Source organism: Schistocerca serialis, chromosome 5, assembly GCF_023864345.2.
Source record: "Schistocerca serialis cubense isolate TAMUIC-IGC-003099 chromosome 5, iqSchSeri2.2, whole genome shotgun sequence".
In the NCBI taxonomy this organism is placed as follows: domain Eukaryota; kingdom Metazoa; phylum Arthropoda; class Insecta; order Orthoptera; family Acrididae; genus Schistocerca; species Schistocerca serialis.
In genome coordinates, this window is record NC_064642.1 from 92,397,404 (window position 1) to 92,417,376 (window position 19,973).

The following is a 19,973-nucleotide window of genomic DNA, read 5'->3' on the forward strand; positions in this document are numbered from 1 at the left end:
CTCTCTGCTGTCTTTCAAAGCCTGTGGTCAGCAGCACTACCCAAAGTCTGAGGGCCTGTCTGTGATTGAACTGTTTTTGCGACACGTTTTCCGCATACGACTGAAGGACAGCTTCGAGTAGGAAGTAGCCCACTCCCAGCGCCGTTTCGCTACTGCGCACACGACCTCGTTTCTTTGTAGGCACGGATACGCGTTGTGAAGCCACAAGCGGTACGTTGGGTCAGGCCCAGACAACTCGAAGTACAATTCCCTGATCGGAGGTCGGCCAACGAATAACGAATAACGGGTGGACGCGAGTGGAGGTGTGGCCATAAATCGCGTCGCGGCGACACGGGGACTTGGTGTGTTAGCGGGCCGCCGCGCTCCATAATAACGGCCTTAATTCGGGCGGCGCCATGCATCACGTGGGGCCTACCGGCCGGGCGCTCGCAGTTTATCAGACGCAAACAATGCAGCGCCGACAGCACGCCGGGCCGGGTCGGCGCGTTTGTCGTGCACGCATGATCGCAGCGCCGCGGCGGCACATCCGTCAACCAGCGCCCGCGTCTCTTCCACCCCATGCGGGCCTTGGCTGCCGCTGCTCGCCGCATCGCGTTCCTCGCGTACAGACGGACGACGGAAGAGCTAAAGCGAATCCATAGGTGTACGAATTCTGCTTCCAGCCTGCCTGTCGCTATCTCCGCCGCGTGCATTAAAGCAGCTGAACTTGCCGCAACAAACGCACAAACGTACTGTATATGTGTATTGGAACACAGTGGTTAAATCAAAGCCAACATGGGTTTCCCGCTAGTCTGGGAAGCTTCACGGTACACGTTCAGCCTGCTCCACATGACAACAGGTTGCGCTATGAATCCAACATGACTAGCCAGGTATATGTTTCCGTAGAAATTTTCACTGTAACTCAAGCATCATAACGGTGGGAGCAGGAAAATGAACAAACCCAAATTAAAGGAGAGTGTGAAGAAATTAAGACGAAACAGTGCACAAGTCCAGCAGGGGAAAAATTGTCGTCTGTTTATGAGGCAGGTTCGGATAAATCGTTAGGTATTTTGCAATTCATATTGTGTAAAGAGTTACTAAACACTCGTTCTGTAACCTCGAGTATGTTACGACATGTTTGTAAATTTGACCAGCAGATTCGTCACTCCATAAATATTTTGAAAGAGGACAAAGACTTAGTGGCTGACAAATGTGTGGGAATGTGCGCTAAGGGTTTAATCCCATTTGACAGTACATAGGCTTTCTAAATTTTGGGCAAACACTAATTGAAATCGGAAAAGAATGTGTCTTAGTGAATGTTAAAAACCATATGGTGGTGGTATGCAACGTAGTTTGAAGAAAGCTTATTGTGAAAGAAAAGCTTCTTCTTTCAGACATGTACTTTTTAGATTAATATGATATAAAAAAAGAACTTCGTATTTGCTAAAATGCATGTTGGCTATTTAGGATGAACTATTTTGGCCACACAAAGTGAATTCAGCGAAATCGCAAAACACATCCTGAAAAAAGTAATTAAAATTGGTGTAACTGGTGTCATATTTGGCAGAGACACGAAAAGGTTACAGAAATTAAACTTCGAAGTTAGCTGTCGTTGCAGTGTAATAGACATCTTCAGATTCTTAGCTGCATAGGATCTCGACTTTGAGAGATGGTTTTCATAACTACAGAAAACATGTTTTACTCGTAGTAAAATGAAACAGCTGCAGCCGTAGTTTTGATGTTATTTTATTTTATTGCAACCAGCTTCCAAGACTCAACACACTATGTTCAGTCCGTAACTGACGCTGAGAGGTGAAATCCAATCGTATACATGATTCCATCAGTGACTAATGTCTATGAACTGGCTTCGGTACAATACTGTACAAGCGATGTTGTGTCTGCAACTGTAAACACAACATCGCTTTTAGAGAATTCTACGGAAGCCATTCATTTTCATTGGCAACTGATGGGATCGTGCATACGATTGGAGTTTACCCCCTAAGCGCCAGCTACCATCTGAAGATAGTGTACTGAGTCACCAAAACTGGATGCAATATAATGAATAACATCAAAACAACGGTTGTAGGTGTCTTATTTTACTAGGTAAGTGAGCGGCCAAAGTCCCACAGACCATTAATCACAACTTGGACTAACCATTGGTCTGAACGAACATGGTAACTCCTCCTTCTAACAGTTCAACAGGAACCCAATGTCAGATTAAGATTAGTAAAACTGCCAACCGCCCAACTTGGGGACTGCATCCCTCCACCATCCTTGGCACCTACAAAGCATTGTTCCGACCTATCCTACGCAAATGTTGCCTGGATATATATATATATATATATATATATATATATATATATATATATATATATATAAAACATGTACTAGAGGTGATCTGATAGTCGAAAGAGGGTGAATGGAAACGAAGGATAGTTGAAAGAGGATGAAGTTACAGAATGAACCGTTCATATTGAAATAAATAAGCCCGAAATACGCCGGAAAGGGAAAGGAAAAATAGGACAAATAAAATCCATCATTTTAAGGCCTACAGTGACCAAAACTGAATATGTATTTCCGAAACTTGCTCTAAACACTACAGTGCAAGCGTACAGAATAAACTGTTACGTAGCGTAGCACAGAGAGAAGACGCGCAGGCGGGCAGGCAAGCACGATTCCTGTAGCCTTCTTAGGTTGGGCAAGTCTTGGCTTGAATGCGAGTAAAGCACCCTATATCTGTCCAAATCCTTGAACGCTACACACTGCGCCTTGTTTTCCGGATCAGTTAACCCTCCCCTGCAAGTATTATTTACCAGCACTTCTCATTTCCCACCTCCCCACCCACATTGAACATCTCTGTGTGTCCCATACTTCCAGTTAACACGACTCCAGCGACTACACTGCAGCAATCCTGACGTGCTACCGTGGAAACATCTACACGCCTCACTCACTTTACGCTTACCCAAACTGTTTGGCAACAAGGGCATCCGGCCATCCCTTGAACTAATCTTTGCCGCTCAGTTAGGAATCATGCTGACAATGCACCGATTGTGGACAAAGGCAGCACAAGAAGAAGAAGAAGACCCATCGCTTCATAATGAAATTCACCCTGGTATAAATCCCTCCTTTCAGGCCAACTTGCTTCTCCATATCCGTTTACGATTTCAGGGCTTCTCTCCCTACCCACGCGTCCTTCCTATTACATACGGTTGACTTGGTCTAGCCCACGTCCTATCTGCATCCCGAACCCCATGTTTTCCTACCAACCACTGTCTCATATTATACTTATCCCCACAGCCTAAACCGCCTAAACGAAGTAGCACCATAAACACTTCATGTGCGCCAAACGACCAATCCACTTTCCCTTTCCCCATAGTTCTTCCCACCAGTACAGTGTTTTTGTTTTAACTTTATCGCAGGTCATTACTTTAAATGTACTTTTATGTATTTAAAATATCTTTACACAGTTAATCATTTCTTAAAAATATTCCGTGTTCATATATTTTAAATACTTTTGGCTGCAGAGCAGAGTAATGTTCCGCTACCAGTATATTCTTACGCCTCAGGGACGAGGAAATGAAATATCAGTAAAGAATTATTTATTATTAAAAATCCCATGCTTCTCGACAGAGCGTAGGGGAACGATGCGGGAGACGCGCACTGCCGTACTTGGTAATGTCCTAATGGAGGTGGTTGCCTTCCTCCGACCGTAATGAGGATGAATTATGGTGATAAAGACGTCACAACAACACCCAGTCATCTTGGGGCAGGCGAAAATTTCTGTCCCCACTGAGAACCGAACCTTGGACCCTATGCTCGGGAAGCGAAAACGCTACCGCAAGACCACGAGCAGCATCTATCTCCAGTTTACTTACAATCTGTCCCCATCGTTGACAAATCCTGGCTTGCTGCTGCACCTCCTCCTCTCCAAACACTGTATCTCCTTTCCCAACATAATTTCAGTCACCTTCCCCTCCACCTTTTCTTCCCTCCATAACCTATGCTGTCGATCCCACCCAATCCCAACTTGGGGTCCCAAACCACCATTTCGTTGCCACTCATCACCCAATTGACACGTTACACCTATTAGTTCCTTCCCACCTTAGAGATCCACATGTCTTTCCGTGTAATATCGTATCCAATACTTTTCACGTCCTGATACCTACATATAGTTACGAGGAGCCCACATCATCTCATACTGATAATAAAGAGAATGTACATCACATCAACATCAGCTTCTCATAAACATCACCACACATTTTACTTTCTAAATATTTTTATTAAAATTGTAAAGTTTTATAATTCAGTGACTGACGAGTGACAGATTCATAGCTTTGAGCACGTCCACAGTAGGGGGAATGTAAATAACTGATAAAGAAATGACGTCCATCTCATCCTACTTAGATTCATCTGCACAGAATCCCACCTTTCGAAATTCATATAGAAAAATTAATGTTAATATGAACTACCGCAGCTGTATTTTAGGTACGTGCAAAACTCCACAATCGGTTTAGTTACAAATGATCTTCAGGTGCCACAGAAAGTTCACCAACAGTCTTCCTAATTCAAAAATGGTTCAAATGGCTCTGAGCACTATGGGACTTAACATTTGAGGTCATCAGTCCCCTAGAACTTAGAACTACTTAAACCTAACTAACCTAAGGACATCACACACACCCATGCCCCAGGCAGGATTCGAACCTGCGACCGTAGCGGTCACGCGGTTCCAGACTGAAGCGCCTAGAACCGCACGGCCACACCGGCCGGCAGTCTTCCTAATTAATTCTCGCTACAAGCGACAGAAATTTGTTGCTGTCATGACTTAGAAAGGCCTAAAGACTATACATAAGAGCTTCAGTCATGCCACTTTGTGAGATTCAGTTACGACAACAGTTGGTGAACTTTTGGCTTCACCTGAAGACATACACTTAGAACGGAACTGGCTGTAAAGTAGTGAAATATAGCTGCGGTTGTTTTCAGTGACTTCTACATTATTCAGATGTGGAGCACTAAATAGTTCAGGTTACGCACTGTTCCATACAGTATGTAATGACTACTGGTGCTGTAGCCACACTAAAGTCGAAAACCATCATACTACCCTGTAAAACCACGAAGACGTACCCCTCACCCCATCCTTCATCAAGATACCTTGTCTCGAGCCATATAAAATGTCCCTACTCACACAACTTATCCGAACCATCTCACACAACCCCACGTGCTGAAACCCTCCTGAGAGAATTCCGTGAACTGTACCGATCTTTTTTTGGCTCAGGGACTAACCCCCTCCCCCATCTTTAGTGACTTACTTTGACTGGTATTTGAGGATGGTCGCTTTGATGAACAAGTTGCAGAGCATGTATGTGTATGTCACTATCACAATTTTAACTAAGAGGTGCAAGAACATCAATTTCAATCCCCAAGCAATATGACTGCGATCATGCGAGGATTAAGTTGCTGAAAATAAAAGGTAACCCTTACTCAAGTGATATCTCACCTGTTACAGGTACTTAACAAAGAAGGAAATAACAAGAAAATTGGTTTATGAATGTAGTATAGCCAGTAAGATTAACAATGCAAGTATTGGATGTTGTCGAAATAGACACAGAAAGTAATATTATGCGATTTGCTTTGAATCTAGACCCATAGCAGGTATGAAATTTATGAATCATCCTTATCACCTTGCAGCTGTAAATTGCTTGTTTATTTTCTGTATTACTTTACACTTTTGGTCTTAGCCTATTTTCAAGTACCCAGATACATTTATTGTCTGTACCATCACCAAAAATCTGTGATAGCAAATATTGCAACACAGGTTGCTTCCAACACATAAAAGGCACGACTGTCAAGAACAATTTTTAAGTCCTTGGAAATAGCCTGAGCCAAGAAATGGTCACATATGTGGGTAGAGGCTGATTCAGCTGCCTCTACCAATGAGCTTTATGAAACGCACACCACCTCTAAATGCCATACACAGGATTTTCACATTCTCTCCCTTGCTACATGCAAACTATTTGTTCAAATGGTTCAAATGGCTCTGAGCACTATGGGACTCAACTGCTGTGGTTATGAGTCCCCTAGAACTTAGAACTACTTACACCTAACTAACCTAAGGACATCACATACACCCATGCCCGAGGCAGGATTCGAACCTGTGACCGTAGCAACAGCGCGGCTCCGGACTGGAGCGCCTAGAACCGCAAGGCCACCGCGGCCGGCAAACTATTTGTCCTACAGAAAATACAAACTGGATCTTTTTGTAGGAAATTTATGTAGTTAATTTTTATACTGGACTATGTTTTCGCTAGAGGCTGTAGTATTCGAATTATTCAAGAATAAAATGGCCTTCAAAACCGTTTGTCCTTACCAATTTGAAAACTGTGGTCTCCAACAAAAGCGTATCACAGTACAGAATTCAACTATATTAAATTTCCTACAAAAAGCTCCTTCTTATTTTATTGTAGGAATAACACTTTGGCCATAGCGAGTGAGAGAACATGGATATTTCGTGAGCGGTTTTTGAAGGCGTCACGGGTTGCATAAAACGTATTGGTAGGGGCACCTGAATCAAGAAATCATGACAAGATGTCATTTTTCAAAAAAATTGAGAGTATTACGAATCTGACTTTCAAATGTGAATTATAATGGGACCTTCGGAATCTTTAGAAACGAAATTTGCAATGGAGTTCACTTAAGAAAGGCGATGCGCAGTGGCGAGGCAGTGTGTACCACGCGACGCTCCAGTTAACAGCATGATGCTGTAGTGTATGTGTATGTGCGCTTCGAGGTGCGTGAAGAACAATTAGGCACGGTGAAGGAACTCAGCGAATGTAGCATTTATTATGGTTGACCGAAAACAAACACGCCAAGTATTACGTTTAGAAATGGCTGTGATAGGTTTCCGAGCAAGTAATTTTATCTAGCGAGAATCAGAAGCAGACACAGTGGCTCACTGCCGCACTTACAGGATGACAATTAGTGGACTATATGAAATAAAATCGTCATGACTTCTGGACGCTTTGCGTTAGGACGTTCAAACTGCACGACTGGCCGCGGGGCTTGACGGGAATTAGTATGTACATTGTTGTTTGGTTTAGCGACGAAGCCCACTTTCATTTGGACGGGTTCTTCAATAAGAAAAACTGGCGCATCTTGGGGACTGAGAATCCGCATTCCGCGATCGAGAAGTCTTTTCACCCTCAACTGGTGACTGTGTGACGTGCAGTGTCCAGTCACTGAATAATCGGTGCGGTATCCCTTGATGGCAGGCTGACTGCCGAGCGTTACGTGAAGGTCTTGGAAAATGATTTCATCCCCATTATCCAAAGTGATCGTGATTGCATGTGGTTCATGCAAGACGGATCTCGACCCCATGGAGGCAGGGGAGTGTTTGATGTCCTACAGAAGCACTTTGGGGACTGTATTCTGGCTCAGGGTTACCCAGAGGCCACTGGCATGGGCCTCGATTGGCCGCCATATTTTCCGGATATGAACACTTGCTACTCCTCTTTGTGGGACTATATTAAAGACAAAGTCTGCAACAACAACCCCAAAACATTCACCGGGTCATGCAGAATTTCGATATTCGTCTGCGCCACGTCATCGCCAATGATGGCAGGCATGTCGAACATGTCATAACATAATTCTGAATATCTATAGTGACGTTTTCATGTTGAGTAAAGTGTATGAACGCCTTAATTTGCAACTAATTTACGTTTCTTTCATATAGTTCAGTAATGGTCACCCTATACCATAGCGTTGCCTGTTATCAGAGTAGGAAACGGCTGCAGAGTGTGGCGTGGGACTAAGACAGCACACCGGCGATGCACAGTACGCTCTTTACCTCTCTGCCCCGAGCGAATTATACACTCTCATTCTTACTTGCATACCACTATATAATGAAAAATTAGCTCCAATACGGGTGTCTTACGACGGTGAAAGACACATGCTTACCGATGTAGTCGCAGTGGTGGATCCGCCTCTTCTCGAGCTCCGGGTTGTTCCGTCGGTTGTACTTTGGCGTGGGGGTGGCTGCAGCCGCCAGCACCGTGGCTGCAGGTGGGGGCGGAGGCTGCGGGGGCGGCTGCGGGTGCGGCGCCTGCGCCTGCGCAGGGTAGGGAGGCGGCGGCGTGCGGCGCGCGCCGGGGGAGCCGGGATCCGACGCGGGCGGCGTGGGCGGCGGCGCGAACTGCCGCGGCAGCAGCCCGGGGGCGGGGGTGGGGGCGGGGACGGACGAGCCGGGGGCGGGCGCAGAGGCGGAGCAAGAGGGGGAGCCGGAGACGGAGGCGGCGACGCCGGCCAGCTTGTAGGACAGCGACGGCGCCGGCGCCGGCGCGGCCGCGGGGACCGCCCCCACCACCACTGCCGCCCCCGCCTGCTGCTGGGGCTGCGACTGAGGTTGCAGTCGGTGGTGCGCCGGCTGCGGCTGGAAGTAGCTGGGGTGGAGCGGCACCTGCAAAGCCACTGCGCGTCAACATCTCAGCACCAAAACTTTCGTAAGAAAGAAAAATACAATAATAAGAGTATGGGACCACATATTTACTGTGCAGTATGTCTAGACGATCTAACTGTTTTTCCTTATGTTTATTTAACCTGATCAGATTATGGCCATCTGGTTACTTGTTACTTCGGCCTGGGTGTTCATATATATGGTTTTTTACATCTTTGTTATGTAAGGAATCACAGCTTTAATGTGATAAATATGATAATGCAGTATTAGAAGAATTAAGAATGATCTGAATTCATGTAAAGACAATGTGACGAACAGTACTGACTAGGAACTGGAGCGTTAATACCCCCAGTACCAAGGCCATTGTTTTCGCCGCTGCTAATAGTAATAATAGAAACAATAATAATAATAATATGCGGCAGAGGAAAAGGTACAAATGTGATATTTTCTGAGAGAGGCAGAGAGATTTAGTGCACCAATGAAGAGCTTTGGATATGAGAAAGATCTAGTCGGAAGGAAAGATTATAAGTTGTAATGAGGCAGCAAGTGCACTGAAGCTAAAGTAGTTATCCAGTTATCAGATACAATGAAAGAGATCATTCAATAATCGGAGCTCTGCTCCCGAAAAGATCTTCAAGAAAGAGGGTGAGCGATGAAGCGGGACAGGGAAGATTTTGCTGTGAATTCGGTGACTTGCATTAATCACACATAACACAGCTCTCCTGGCCGTCTGCAAGGAAGACTTAAAAGGAATGTAAATCGTATGAGAGTAAAAATACTCTCCGTGGAGATTAAGTGATTGATTGAGGACGTTCTTTTTTTACGACATATTCATAGAAGCAATCCAAAATGCCACAACAGGTTTCGAAGAGACATTGTTCATCATAAGAGTGTTAAAAGTCAAAAAAGGAAGATAAAGAATGGTTATAGATGCTTGTCTCCTATTTTTTGTCTCTGGATACTCCAGTGATGACCACTGGCTAACACTGTGAAATGCTTTTGTGAATGCTGAGTAAGATAAAGAGGATAGATAGATACAGAGAGAGAGAGAGAGAGAGAGAGAGAGAGAGAGAGAGAGAGTGACAGGGAGAGCGTGGACAGCATAGTTGGCACAGAGTATGGCTCAACAATGAAGAAGGGAATAATAAAGGTGATGAGCAGTAACAGAAAGAAAAAGCAACTTGCTGAGTATAAATATTGGAAACGACACAGAGGGCAATTGCGTAGCAGATTTCTATCTAGGAAGAGAGATTACACAGGTTAATCGGACAGATCCAAGCCAAGAAAGCTTTATTGAGTAAATCAGCTTTATTGCATTTTTTTTTCAATATGCTACCTTCGATCAAAAACGGTAATTTCAGATGTATGTAGTTGAGTAAGCAATCTATCGAATCATGCAGAAACTGCACATCAGTATTCCGATGTTAGCAAGCTTTCGTTCTTGCAGTATTCCGAACTGTAGTTTCTGCACGTCGTAACGCAGGTCTGAAGATGATCACAAGTTCCCGAAACTAATCGTAAAATATATGCAACTAAGACGGAAAAGTGGACAACATATAAATTTTTAAATGTTAACATAGTCTCAGAATCTACCTGCGAACAATACGAGGGTGCTATATACACTGATATGTGTCATTTTACTGTATGTCTTTTAATTTTCGAGGAGTCGTCTTCAGAAATCGCTGCATATCCTAAAAGCCTCTGCATACTAAAGGTGAGTTTCACTACACGATCCATATGAAATTATTGTTTCCTGCATGAACGTTAATTAAAGCTGAGTCCTTACAAAGAAAATATGGTGGAAAATATAGCACCAGGAAGGACAAATATAACAAAGTAACTTAATGCTGAAGATCAGTTATTGCAGGACAGTATTTGATCTCCGTGATTTCAGTACCATGTGAAACCGCTCCCTGTAGCAATCAGAGCTTTTAAATGGAACTAAATGGGGCGAGGACTTGTCCTCTACGCAGTTTCCTAGCCCTTACATAAAGCACCTACAGATTGCTAGAAGGCAGTATCGGTTAAGCAGCGTTTCCAGCCATTTCCCAGACATTCAAGATGCTCGACATTTCAGCTAATCACGTAATCCATGGAGTAAGTGCAACAAGTAATTCTCTGAAGAAGCACTCAGAATGCCACCTTATGGTGTGTAGTGGAGTGTAGTTTGTGACAGCCACCCCACTTTCATATTCTAGTCGTGAATGGTGCGTGGTAAGCCTCCTAGTGAGCTAGAATCTTTCTAACTTTGCTTTTATGGCCATTTCGCGATATATACTTTGGAGGAAACAGTATACAGTGTGGTCAGAACAAAGACTGAAGAGCTTGTAAGGGTGCTTCAAGATAGGTTGTTCTCAGAAATAATTGTTAATCCTTTCGATTTAATTAGCATTGAAGTTAGCCAGTCAGGTCGTTGCGCGCACAAATTCAAGAAGCTTTCCAGAGAAATTGTCGCCAAACGTGTCCTTCTTTTACTTTTGTTATTTCATGACTTAAATTTATCACTTGCGAACAAGGCACGTTTTGACTGGCAATAAAGAATTTGAAAAAGTGGTAACTCATGCACCCACAAATGCCTATGCATTACCGCATTTTACTGCCTGCCAAGTCCTAGAATTGGCGCTCGTGACGACCTGACTGGCTAACTGCAATACCAAATTACGCTGGACAGGTGCAACGTATTTTTTCTTTTCTTTTTTTTAATTCTTTGTCAGCACACCCTCCCCTGCAACCCTTTTCAGACTGTTTCTGACCATCCTAGTAGTGCTTGACTCTTCGAGGAAATACGCTCTCGGAATTTAACAGAGAAACACACCAAGACGCAGAACGGCTCTCTTATAGCCTCTACATCTGGAGCTGGCTGAGCATCTTAGTGACTCTTTTCAGCTATCTACAGGAATCGGTAACGAAAAGCGGTGCTCTTATTTGGATATTCTTTATTTCCTCTATCAGTTCCATCTAATACGTATCCCAGTACTGCTACCTCGCCCGCCCGGCTAGCCATGCAATACAACGCGCTGCTTCCCGAGCGGGAAGGCGTGCCGGTCCCCAGTTCGAATCCGCCCAGCACATTACTGTCGAGGTCCGGTGTGCCGTCCAGCCTGTGGATGGTTTTTAAGGCGGTTTTCCATCTGCCTCGGTGAATGCGGGTTGGTTCCCCTTATTCCGCCTCAGTTACACTGTCAGCGATTGCTGCGCAAACACTGCCTCCACGTACGCGTACACAATAATTACTGTACCACGGAAAGATTGGGGTTACAATCATCTGGATCTGGTATGAGACGTTCCTGCGGGGAGGGGGGGGGTCCACTGGCTGGGGGAGGGGTTCACTGGCTGGTGGGGGCCGAACATCACAGTAACCTTAGGTTCAGTGTGCGGCGGCGGTGATGTGGGTGGATTGCTGTGGCCTGTTGTAGCGGTTGTGAAACACTAAGCGCTATGGCGAGACGAAGCCTCTCCGTCGTTTCTAGGTCCCCGGTTCAATACACACACTGCTACCTCTTTTCTGGTGGCAAAAACTTCTTGACGATTCTTCCAATGAATCTCAGTACGGCGCCAGCCTTAATGCGAAAAGCCTCGTAGAATTTCGGACGCCATCCAGAAACTAAAGACCAGCGTTCTCACAGGATGTGAAGTTGCGGTAGGTAGCATCAGACCCATCCGAACATTGACGATTCAATAAAAGTATCATGTAATACTGGTGGGACAGTCTACAGGAAGAATGCCACTTACTTGCAGCCGGTCCATGTCGTCCGGGGACTCCATCTTGACGATGGCGGCGGCGAGCATCTCCGCGTTCTCGGGATCCAGCTTCTGGATGCTAGAGGTGATGTCCTCCCAGATGGCCGGCCTCAGGAAGACGTCGTCGTCGGGGGCGGCTGCGGGGGCGGTGGCCAACGAGAAGGCGGCGGCTAGTGCGCCCGCCCCCGACGGGTGACCCACCGGCGAGTCACTGGGGGCGGGCGCCGGCGCCGGTGACGACTCGAGGTACGGGTCGTGGTGGTGGAGCCCGTGGTGGTGGTGATGGTGGTGATGGTGGTGGTGGTGCGGGGGATGGTGGTGGTGGTGGTGGTGCAGCGGCGACTCGCGCTTCACGTCCGGCTCGACGTCCAGACAGCGCAGCCGGTCCAGCTCCGGCCGGCAAAGCAGCGCGTCCAGCTCGCTCGTCTGCAACGTGATGAAGGGCTGGCTGCACAAACAGCGAAAGCTTGGGTCGAGTTACTGTGAGGTGCTGACATCTGTGAAGACTGGGAGTGAAGGTAGGAGTAAGGTACGTGGTATGTATCTGTCCTTCGCTGTTTACTACATAGAGTGCTGAAAGTCCTCATGTGTAGAAAGAATAGAATGACGGAGCTAAATATTATGACAGGTAATCAGGGCTACATATTAGAAGCCAGAACTGCAGAACTTTGCCTTTTGCTGGCTATGCTCTTACCAAAAGTGCTATGCAGCCTCAAACCACGGCACTACTCCTCTCCTACAATCTGAAACCACTCTCTGTTGCACAGCAAAAGAAATCTCTCGCGAAACAAACTTTCCAAGCCGAGCGTTCCGTGCCTTTTCCAGGAATGATGGTCCATCAACTTCCGTACTTCATCTTAAAGCTCGACAGACTCACCCAGACAACTGTATGTCCTGTATGGCTTCTAATAACTCAGTTAACCCTCACCAGTTTAGATTGTGAGAACAACGCAGTGCAATTTTCCAACCACTGAAGATTGTACATGAAATGTATAGAGCCAGCCATATCAAATTCAATATTGGCATAGCGTTTCTTATGAATAAAACGAAATATTTCACACGTTGAAGATGCTATGATGTTTTCTGAGGAACAGAGAACTGCACAATCAGTAACTGACAACACACACTGTTTTAATTAAATGAAGATTAACCCAGACCTGTAAACAGGGAAGATACCACAACAGTATCGTCCTTCTGGACGATTATGATTTTAATTGCTGGTAAGCGGCACACAGACTCCAATGGGACAGCAATAGGCAAGGATATGAGGAGGTATATTTGAAAGATAACAGTGCAGAATTAGACACAAACAGGTCTAGTGACTTGTTCCTGTGTATGCCTGTTTCAAATATACATAAATAAAACACAACGACACCAATCGCTTACCTAAATTTTCAGTAATGACACTTTTCTGAGCTTTTTTTCCATTATCAGCCAGCAGTTAGAGCGTTTAGTTCAGGTACATTTCAGTGGGTAAAGCCAGTGATTTCGAAATTTGTAGAATGTGTCAGGTTTATCATTTTGTTTGAAGAACGCTTTTTGGTAGATCAGTAAGAAGAAATTTTTAGGAATTCGTGTGATATTCCTGTAGTATTGTGTATGTTAATTGTGTGCTTTCTCGACAACCCAGCAGCTGTGTTGTACACATTCACTGTTTACAGCCCCTTTTAGCAGAGATGTTACAGGTGTTAAGTCCCTTTTGCATAGAGAGATGTTATAGGATATTGCGTCTTATTATATGCAAAAATGTTTATGGAGTTATACATCAGGGGCTGGTTGTCTTCAAACTAAGGACTCGTTTGGCGCAACTCTACACGCCATTCCATCCTAAGGAAGCCTTTCTCTCTCTCTCCACAACTACTGCAACCTTTATCCATCTGAACCTACTTACTGCAGTTAAGTCCCTCTACAATTTTTACAACCCAGTAGCTTGGCAGCAGGAATGAGAGAGGAGAAAGACTAATTGAGTCTGGAACTAATTTCGGATAGTAATATCGAACACTTTGTTCAAAAATCACAAGAGCAGGACGTATACTTGGAAAAGACCGGGAGATACGGGAAAATTTCAGTTAGATTACTTCACGGTCAGGCGAAGATTTCAAAAGCAGATATTGGATTTTAAGGCGTGCCCAGGAGCAGATACAGACTCAGATCACAATTTAATAATTATGAAGAGTAGGCTGGAGGTTGGGAGACTAGTTGGGAAGAATCAGTGTGAAAAGAAGTGGGACACGGAAATACTAAAAAATGAAGAGATATGAATGAAGGTCTCTGAGGCTACAGATACTGCGGTAAAAAACAGCTCAGTTTGTAATTCAGTTGCAGAGAAATAGACAACTCTAAAAAGGGCAGTCACAGTTGGGAAGAAAAACATAAGTGTAGGGAAGGCAACTGCGAAGAAACCTTGTGTAACAGAAGAGATAATTCAATACATCGATGAAAGGAGGAAGTACAACAATGTTCAACGGATTTCAGGAATATAGAAATACTAGTCACTTAGAAATGAAATAAGTAGGAGACGCAGGGAAGTTAAGGTGAAATGTCTGCAAGAAAAATGTGAAGACATCGAAAGAGATATGATTGTCAGAAGAACTGAATCAGTATACAGAGAAGTCAAAACAACCTTCGGTGAAATCTAAAACAAGGGGAATGATGTTAAGAGTGCATTAGGAATTCAATTGTTAAACACAAAGGAGAGAGTGGATAGGTGGAAACAGTACATAGAAGGCCTCTATAAGTAGAAGAACTTGTCTGAAACCGTGATAGAAGAAGAAACACGAGTCGACATACAAGAGATAGGGGATTCAGTGTTAGAATCAAAATTTAAACTAGCTTTGGAACACATAAGATGGAATAAGGCAGAAGGATAGGTAACGTTTCACCAGAATTTCTAAAATCATGTGGCAACAAAATCACTATTTCCGTTGGTGTCTAGAATGTATGAGACTGGCGATATACCATCAGTCTTCCGGCGAAACATCATCCACACAGTTCAGAAGACTGAAAGAACCGAAAAGTGTGAAAATTGTCGCACCATCAGCTTAACAGCCAATGTATCCAAGTTGCTTACAGGAATAGTATACAGACCAATGTGAAAGAAAACTGAGAATGTATTAAATGACAATCGGTTTGGCTGTAGGAAGGGTAAAGGTAACAGGAAGGCAGTTCTGACGTTGCGGTTGACAATGGAAGCAAAACTAAGGAAAAATCAAGATTTTCACAGAGTTTATCGACCTGGAAAAAGGTAGGTAGTGTGAAATGGTGCAAGATGTTCGAAATTATTAGGAAAAAAGAGGTAAATACAATACACAATATGTATAATAACCAAGGGGGAATAACGAGAGTGGAAGACCAAGAACGACGTGTGCGGATTAAAAAGAAAAATTGTCTTTCTCCCTTACTGTTCAATATGTGCGATGAAGAAACAATGACGGGAATGAAAGAAAGGTGTAAGAATTGGATTAAATTTCACGGTTAAAGGATTCGATAAGACGAAAGCAATGAAAAATTGTAAAAATGAAAACCGCGAGAAACTTATCAGAATTGGTGATCACGAAGCAGATAAAGTTAAGTTGAGCGAAATAACCCATGACGATCGGAGCAAGTTGGATATAAAAGGCAGGCTAGCACTGGCAAAAAGTGTACTCTTGGTCAGAAATAATTTTTAATTTAAGGAAGAAATTTCTGAGAATATATGCTTGGAGCACAGTAGTGTATGACAGTGAGGCATGGACTGTGGGGAATCGGGAACAGGATAAAATCGAGTGGACTGATAAGGTAAGGAAAGAGGAGATTCTCCACAGAATTGCTGAAGAAAGCAATACACGCAAAACACTGACAAGAAGAAGGTACAGGATGTTACGACATCTGTTAAGACACCAGAGAATACCTTCCATGATATTAGGGGCTGTAGAAAAAAATTCTGGTTAAAAAATATAACCAACTAATCTTCAGCGCTCTTCTGCAGCGGCAGCATCACGTTTTAGGAGGTTCCCCTCTTGTCTGGGCATCATCCACGTCAAACTACCGTTACAGACTACGCTCCAGACAAGTTCTACCAGGAGAGACTTACGAAATATTACTATGATATTCGATGTCACCAAATTTCTCAACGTCATAAATATTTGTTAACGGCAGTCCACATTTTATACCCTGTTTCGTCATAGTGAGTTAACATTTGTGGATATTTGATACTCAAATAGCTATTTTGTTTATTATCACGGTTTATAGAGTTAGGAGCTTATTTTGTTACGAAAACATGAGGTTTATATCTTCATCTCGCATGTTGTTGTATCATATAACAGCAATAGCACTTGAGCTGACAACAGAAGCATCGTGGTTTCATGGTAAAGTAAAGGGCAGTTGCCCGTGCTGGAAATAGTGACAATAACCGAAATAAGTACAGTAATAGGTCTAAAAAACGGTGACACCGTGGCATCAGGAGGAGCAGAAACCATGGCAAGCTGTATAAAATATGGAACTTATAAAACTAGCACCTCACAACAACGCGAGGTACAGTATTAAAAACCTGTTGCTGTTAGTACAGTAAGAGCTAAAAGAAAGATGGAGGAAACAAAAATAAACAAATATGCCTTGCCTTGCACAAGGCGAAGATTCTCTCCTACTTTTCTCTTCAAGCACGGAAAACAAGAAGAGTTGCAACAACAAAAAGGTGATTGTAATAGCACACTGACTGAGCGTTTTTTACATTCACATCTGGCGTTTAGCTACGACATTTAGCTATGAAACGTTCGTTTCCATTCCTTTCCACTCGCTTTTTAGCGACTGAAAATCAAATATGGCACCCACCAACTGTACGCATTCGTGGTGAATGTGAACGGTTAATTCGATCTGTCCTCTTATGAAACTGCGGGATAAAAGGGAAGTTAAGTTAGGTTGTCCTTTGAATTCAGCACAAGGCAGCTGTACTGACGGGTTCCGACAAAGGAGAACGCTTGAGTAGCAGGGTTGGAGGTCCATTGAAAAGACGCAGGTAATGGTAATGTCCGTATGCCAGGAGCGCTCTCGCACACAGAAGCGTTCAGATCGGCATGAGAGCGCACTTGTTACGGACTCGCCGTGTGAATGAGCAGCACGTGGGATGGCAGTTGCTTATGTCATACGGCAGCGTGTCCTTCGGCCAGCTTCTTAAACACTTCTCAACGAGCTTGTTTATACGACCTTGAAAAGCTTATACCAGCATCAGTAAACTTCCGCTGGATTTAGCAACAGCTGCATTCACAAAATGCAAATATCGCTCGAGAAACAACATTGCGCAGAACCTCTGCATCCAACTAACTCACAGATCATACACTAGCCTTATTGGAGACCTGGACGTCCTATGCGTTTTCTTGCAATTGTTGATGGATATTCATCTACAGACAATGAAATAATGTTTAGTATTCTTCAGGTGAGTATAAGTGAATCGCCGATGTTCACGTCATACTTTAATGAGGTAGTGGATAGTGAAATGTGACGTCAGGCTTTTCGCAGATGATGCAGATATCCAGGAGGAAATCTTTCCGGGTAGCAGTATCGAGTTACATCTCTAAACACGAATGATACGAGCCTGTTTATGCAGGGAGATGGAATGCTGTCCTTTACTCGAAACGTAAAAGCGTGACACATACAATGTTAGATCAGGATATTTCCTACCGGCAACCAAAGGGTTCACAGATTACATAAATGTCCTAGATGATTGTTCTTAAGGTTATATATTGTATATATTGTGCTCCACATTCTATGGATTTCTTTCAGTCCATCAAAAACCCATACGGTACATAAATAAATATCGGGAACTTCATTTTGTCATCCAAAGAGAGTGGATACAAACACTTGTATGCCCTATACTTCAAGTGTCTGAAGGCAAAGATTAACACAAGACATCGAATGTGTGACTGCTGAAAGGGTGAGACAGAAATCTTGAAAAATGACTGCAGACGAACATTCAATGAGAGAGGTGACACAACTAGCGAGAAATTCGTTTTCTTTTGAAGAAAATAATAATAAAATAAAAAATTTAAAAAGCACTTTATTTGGAACGAAAAAGTTTTGACCTTAAATGAAGTCTAAAATTTCTAGGCCTAAATTTCTTTCGTTACATGTAAAGCAAAGTACTTTAGAGAAATTCTGCTAGTTGTAGATGTCAGTGAAATGAACAAAAGCATGGCAGTGTTATTAAGGCATATAGTTTTGTTAAATTGTTTTGAATGTAATGACAAAAATTCCAAACCAGCATATATTGTCAAGTGACATTTAACTTGTTATTCGACAGAAAAATGAGGGTAGCCCATTGATAATGGAGAAACAAAAAAATAAATTTCGTTTTGTTCAAGACAGAATCTTTTCAACACGTGAACTGTTGAAGCAAACAAGGAAAGAAATAATATTTCAGAAGAACTTTGCCTGTGCTTGTTGATGATTTAAACGACCATCCACAAACAGACGATGTCACATTTGACGGGAAATATGAAAAAAATAAAGAGATGACTGTATTACGTAAATTCAAATACGGATGTAGTTTCAGTGTAATGGTAAACGAAGAGGAAACATTTCGAGCTAGATTTCTGCCTTGATCGAGCAATCCAGCTATGCTCCGTTAACGCAAGTAGCGTTGTTGACGCTCGGTAGCTCGGTACGGGCTTTTGTTGAAGTTTCGAGAACATACCTTCACCGAAGAGTCAAGCAGTATATTGCTCCCTCCTACGTATATCTCGCGAAGAGACCATGAGGATAAAATCAGAGAGATTAGAGCCCAAACAGAGGCATACCGACAATCCTTCTTTCCACGAACAATACGAAACTGGAATAGAAGGGAGAACCGATAGAGGTACTCAAGGTACCCTCCGCCACACACCGTCAGGTGGCTTGCGGAGAATGGATGTAGATGTAGACGTTTGCCGGCCGCGGTGGCCGTGCGGTTCTGGCGCTGCAGTCCGGAACCGCGAGGCTGCTACGGTCGCAGGTTCGAATCCTGCCTCGGGCATGGGTGTGTGTGATGTCCTTAGGTTAGTTAGGTTTAAGTAGGTCTAAGTTCTAGGGGACATATGACCTAAGATGTTGAGTCCCATAGTGCTCAGAGCCAGCCATGTAGATGTTGTTGTTGTTGTTGTTGTTGTTGTTGTTGTCTTGTTGATCAGATCGTTCTGTTTGCTTGTACGTTGGTTTGTAGTCACAGAGGCGGTACCCGTTAGGGATAGTGCCCCTTCTTGGAAGTACGTCTTTAGCTCACATACAGGATTAACGACCAGGAAGTCTGTATTTCCTCGCCTTGAGGTGGGGAACCGGCTGGACTGTGCGAGCGATGGAACACCTGGGCAACGACCGTAGCGTCTTGTAGATGGCGCTGAATATCACTTCTCCTGTTCTGACAAGACATTAAAAGATGACGCTTTAAAACACACGCAACGCTGGAATAGGACAGTACCGGAAAAAAGAAAATACCCGCCCGCAGGAAACTACCAGATTTCGTCAGTTTTTCTCAGAAAAATGGCTTAGCAGCGGACAACGATGCAGGTCTCTCCTCGACCTTTCCGTGAATTTCTCTAATAAATTTTACCCTTTCACGACCGTTCCTGCTCGTGGAGTCACGGACTATTTTTAGCTTCAACGACTTTCTACAGGCTGTTATCTAGTCCTATTCTCTAATACAAAGGTTGTCCGGGTTGAAAGCAGTGCGTCCCCAAAGACATTTCAGAAAATAAAATCATCTAAAATTACGCTAGTCAACTTTTACCTCACAGTGTACTGAATGAAGAAGACAAAATTACTCTTAGATACCCACGGAACTTTACAACAGCCTCCCAGA

At 43.8% G+C, this 19,973-nt stretch overlaps 1 protein-coding gene across 1 annotated transcript in view; it reads right to left on the reverse strand.

Moving 5' to 3' along the window:
- LOC126481764 (dendritic arbor reduction protein 1-like) overlaps positions 1-19,973 on the reverse strand; it is a 191,124-nt gene that overhangs the window by 12,022 nt on the left and 159,129 nt on the right. Inside the window, exons 2-4 of the mRNA XM_050105719.1 lie at positions 12,158-12,592; positions 8,258-8,428; positions 7,930-8,056 (exon numbers count right to left, since the gene is read on the reverse strand). Of these exons, the coding sequence (XP_049961676.1) occupies positions 7,930-8,056; positions 8,258-8,428; positions 12,158-12,592 (733 nt within the window). The remainder of the gene's footprint in view (positions 1-7,929; positions 8,057-8,257; positions 8,429-12,157; positions 12,593-19,973) is intronic.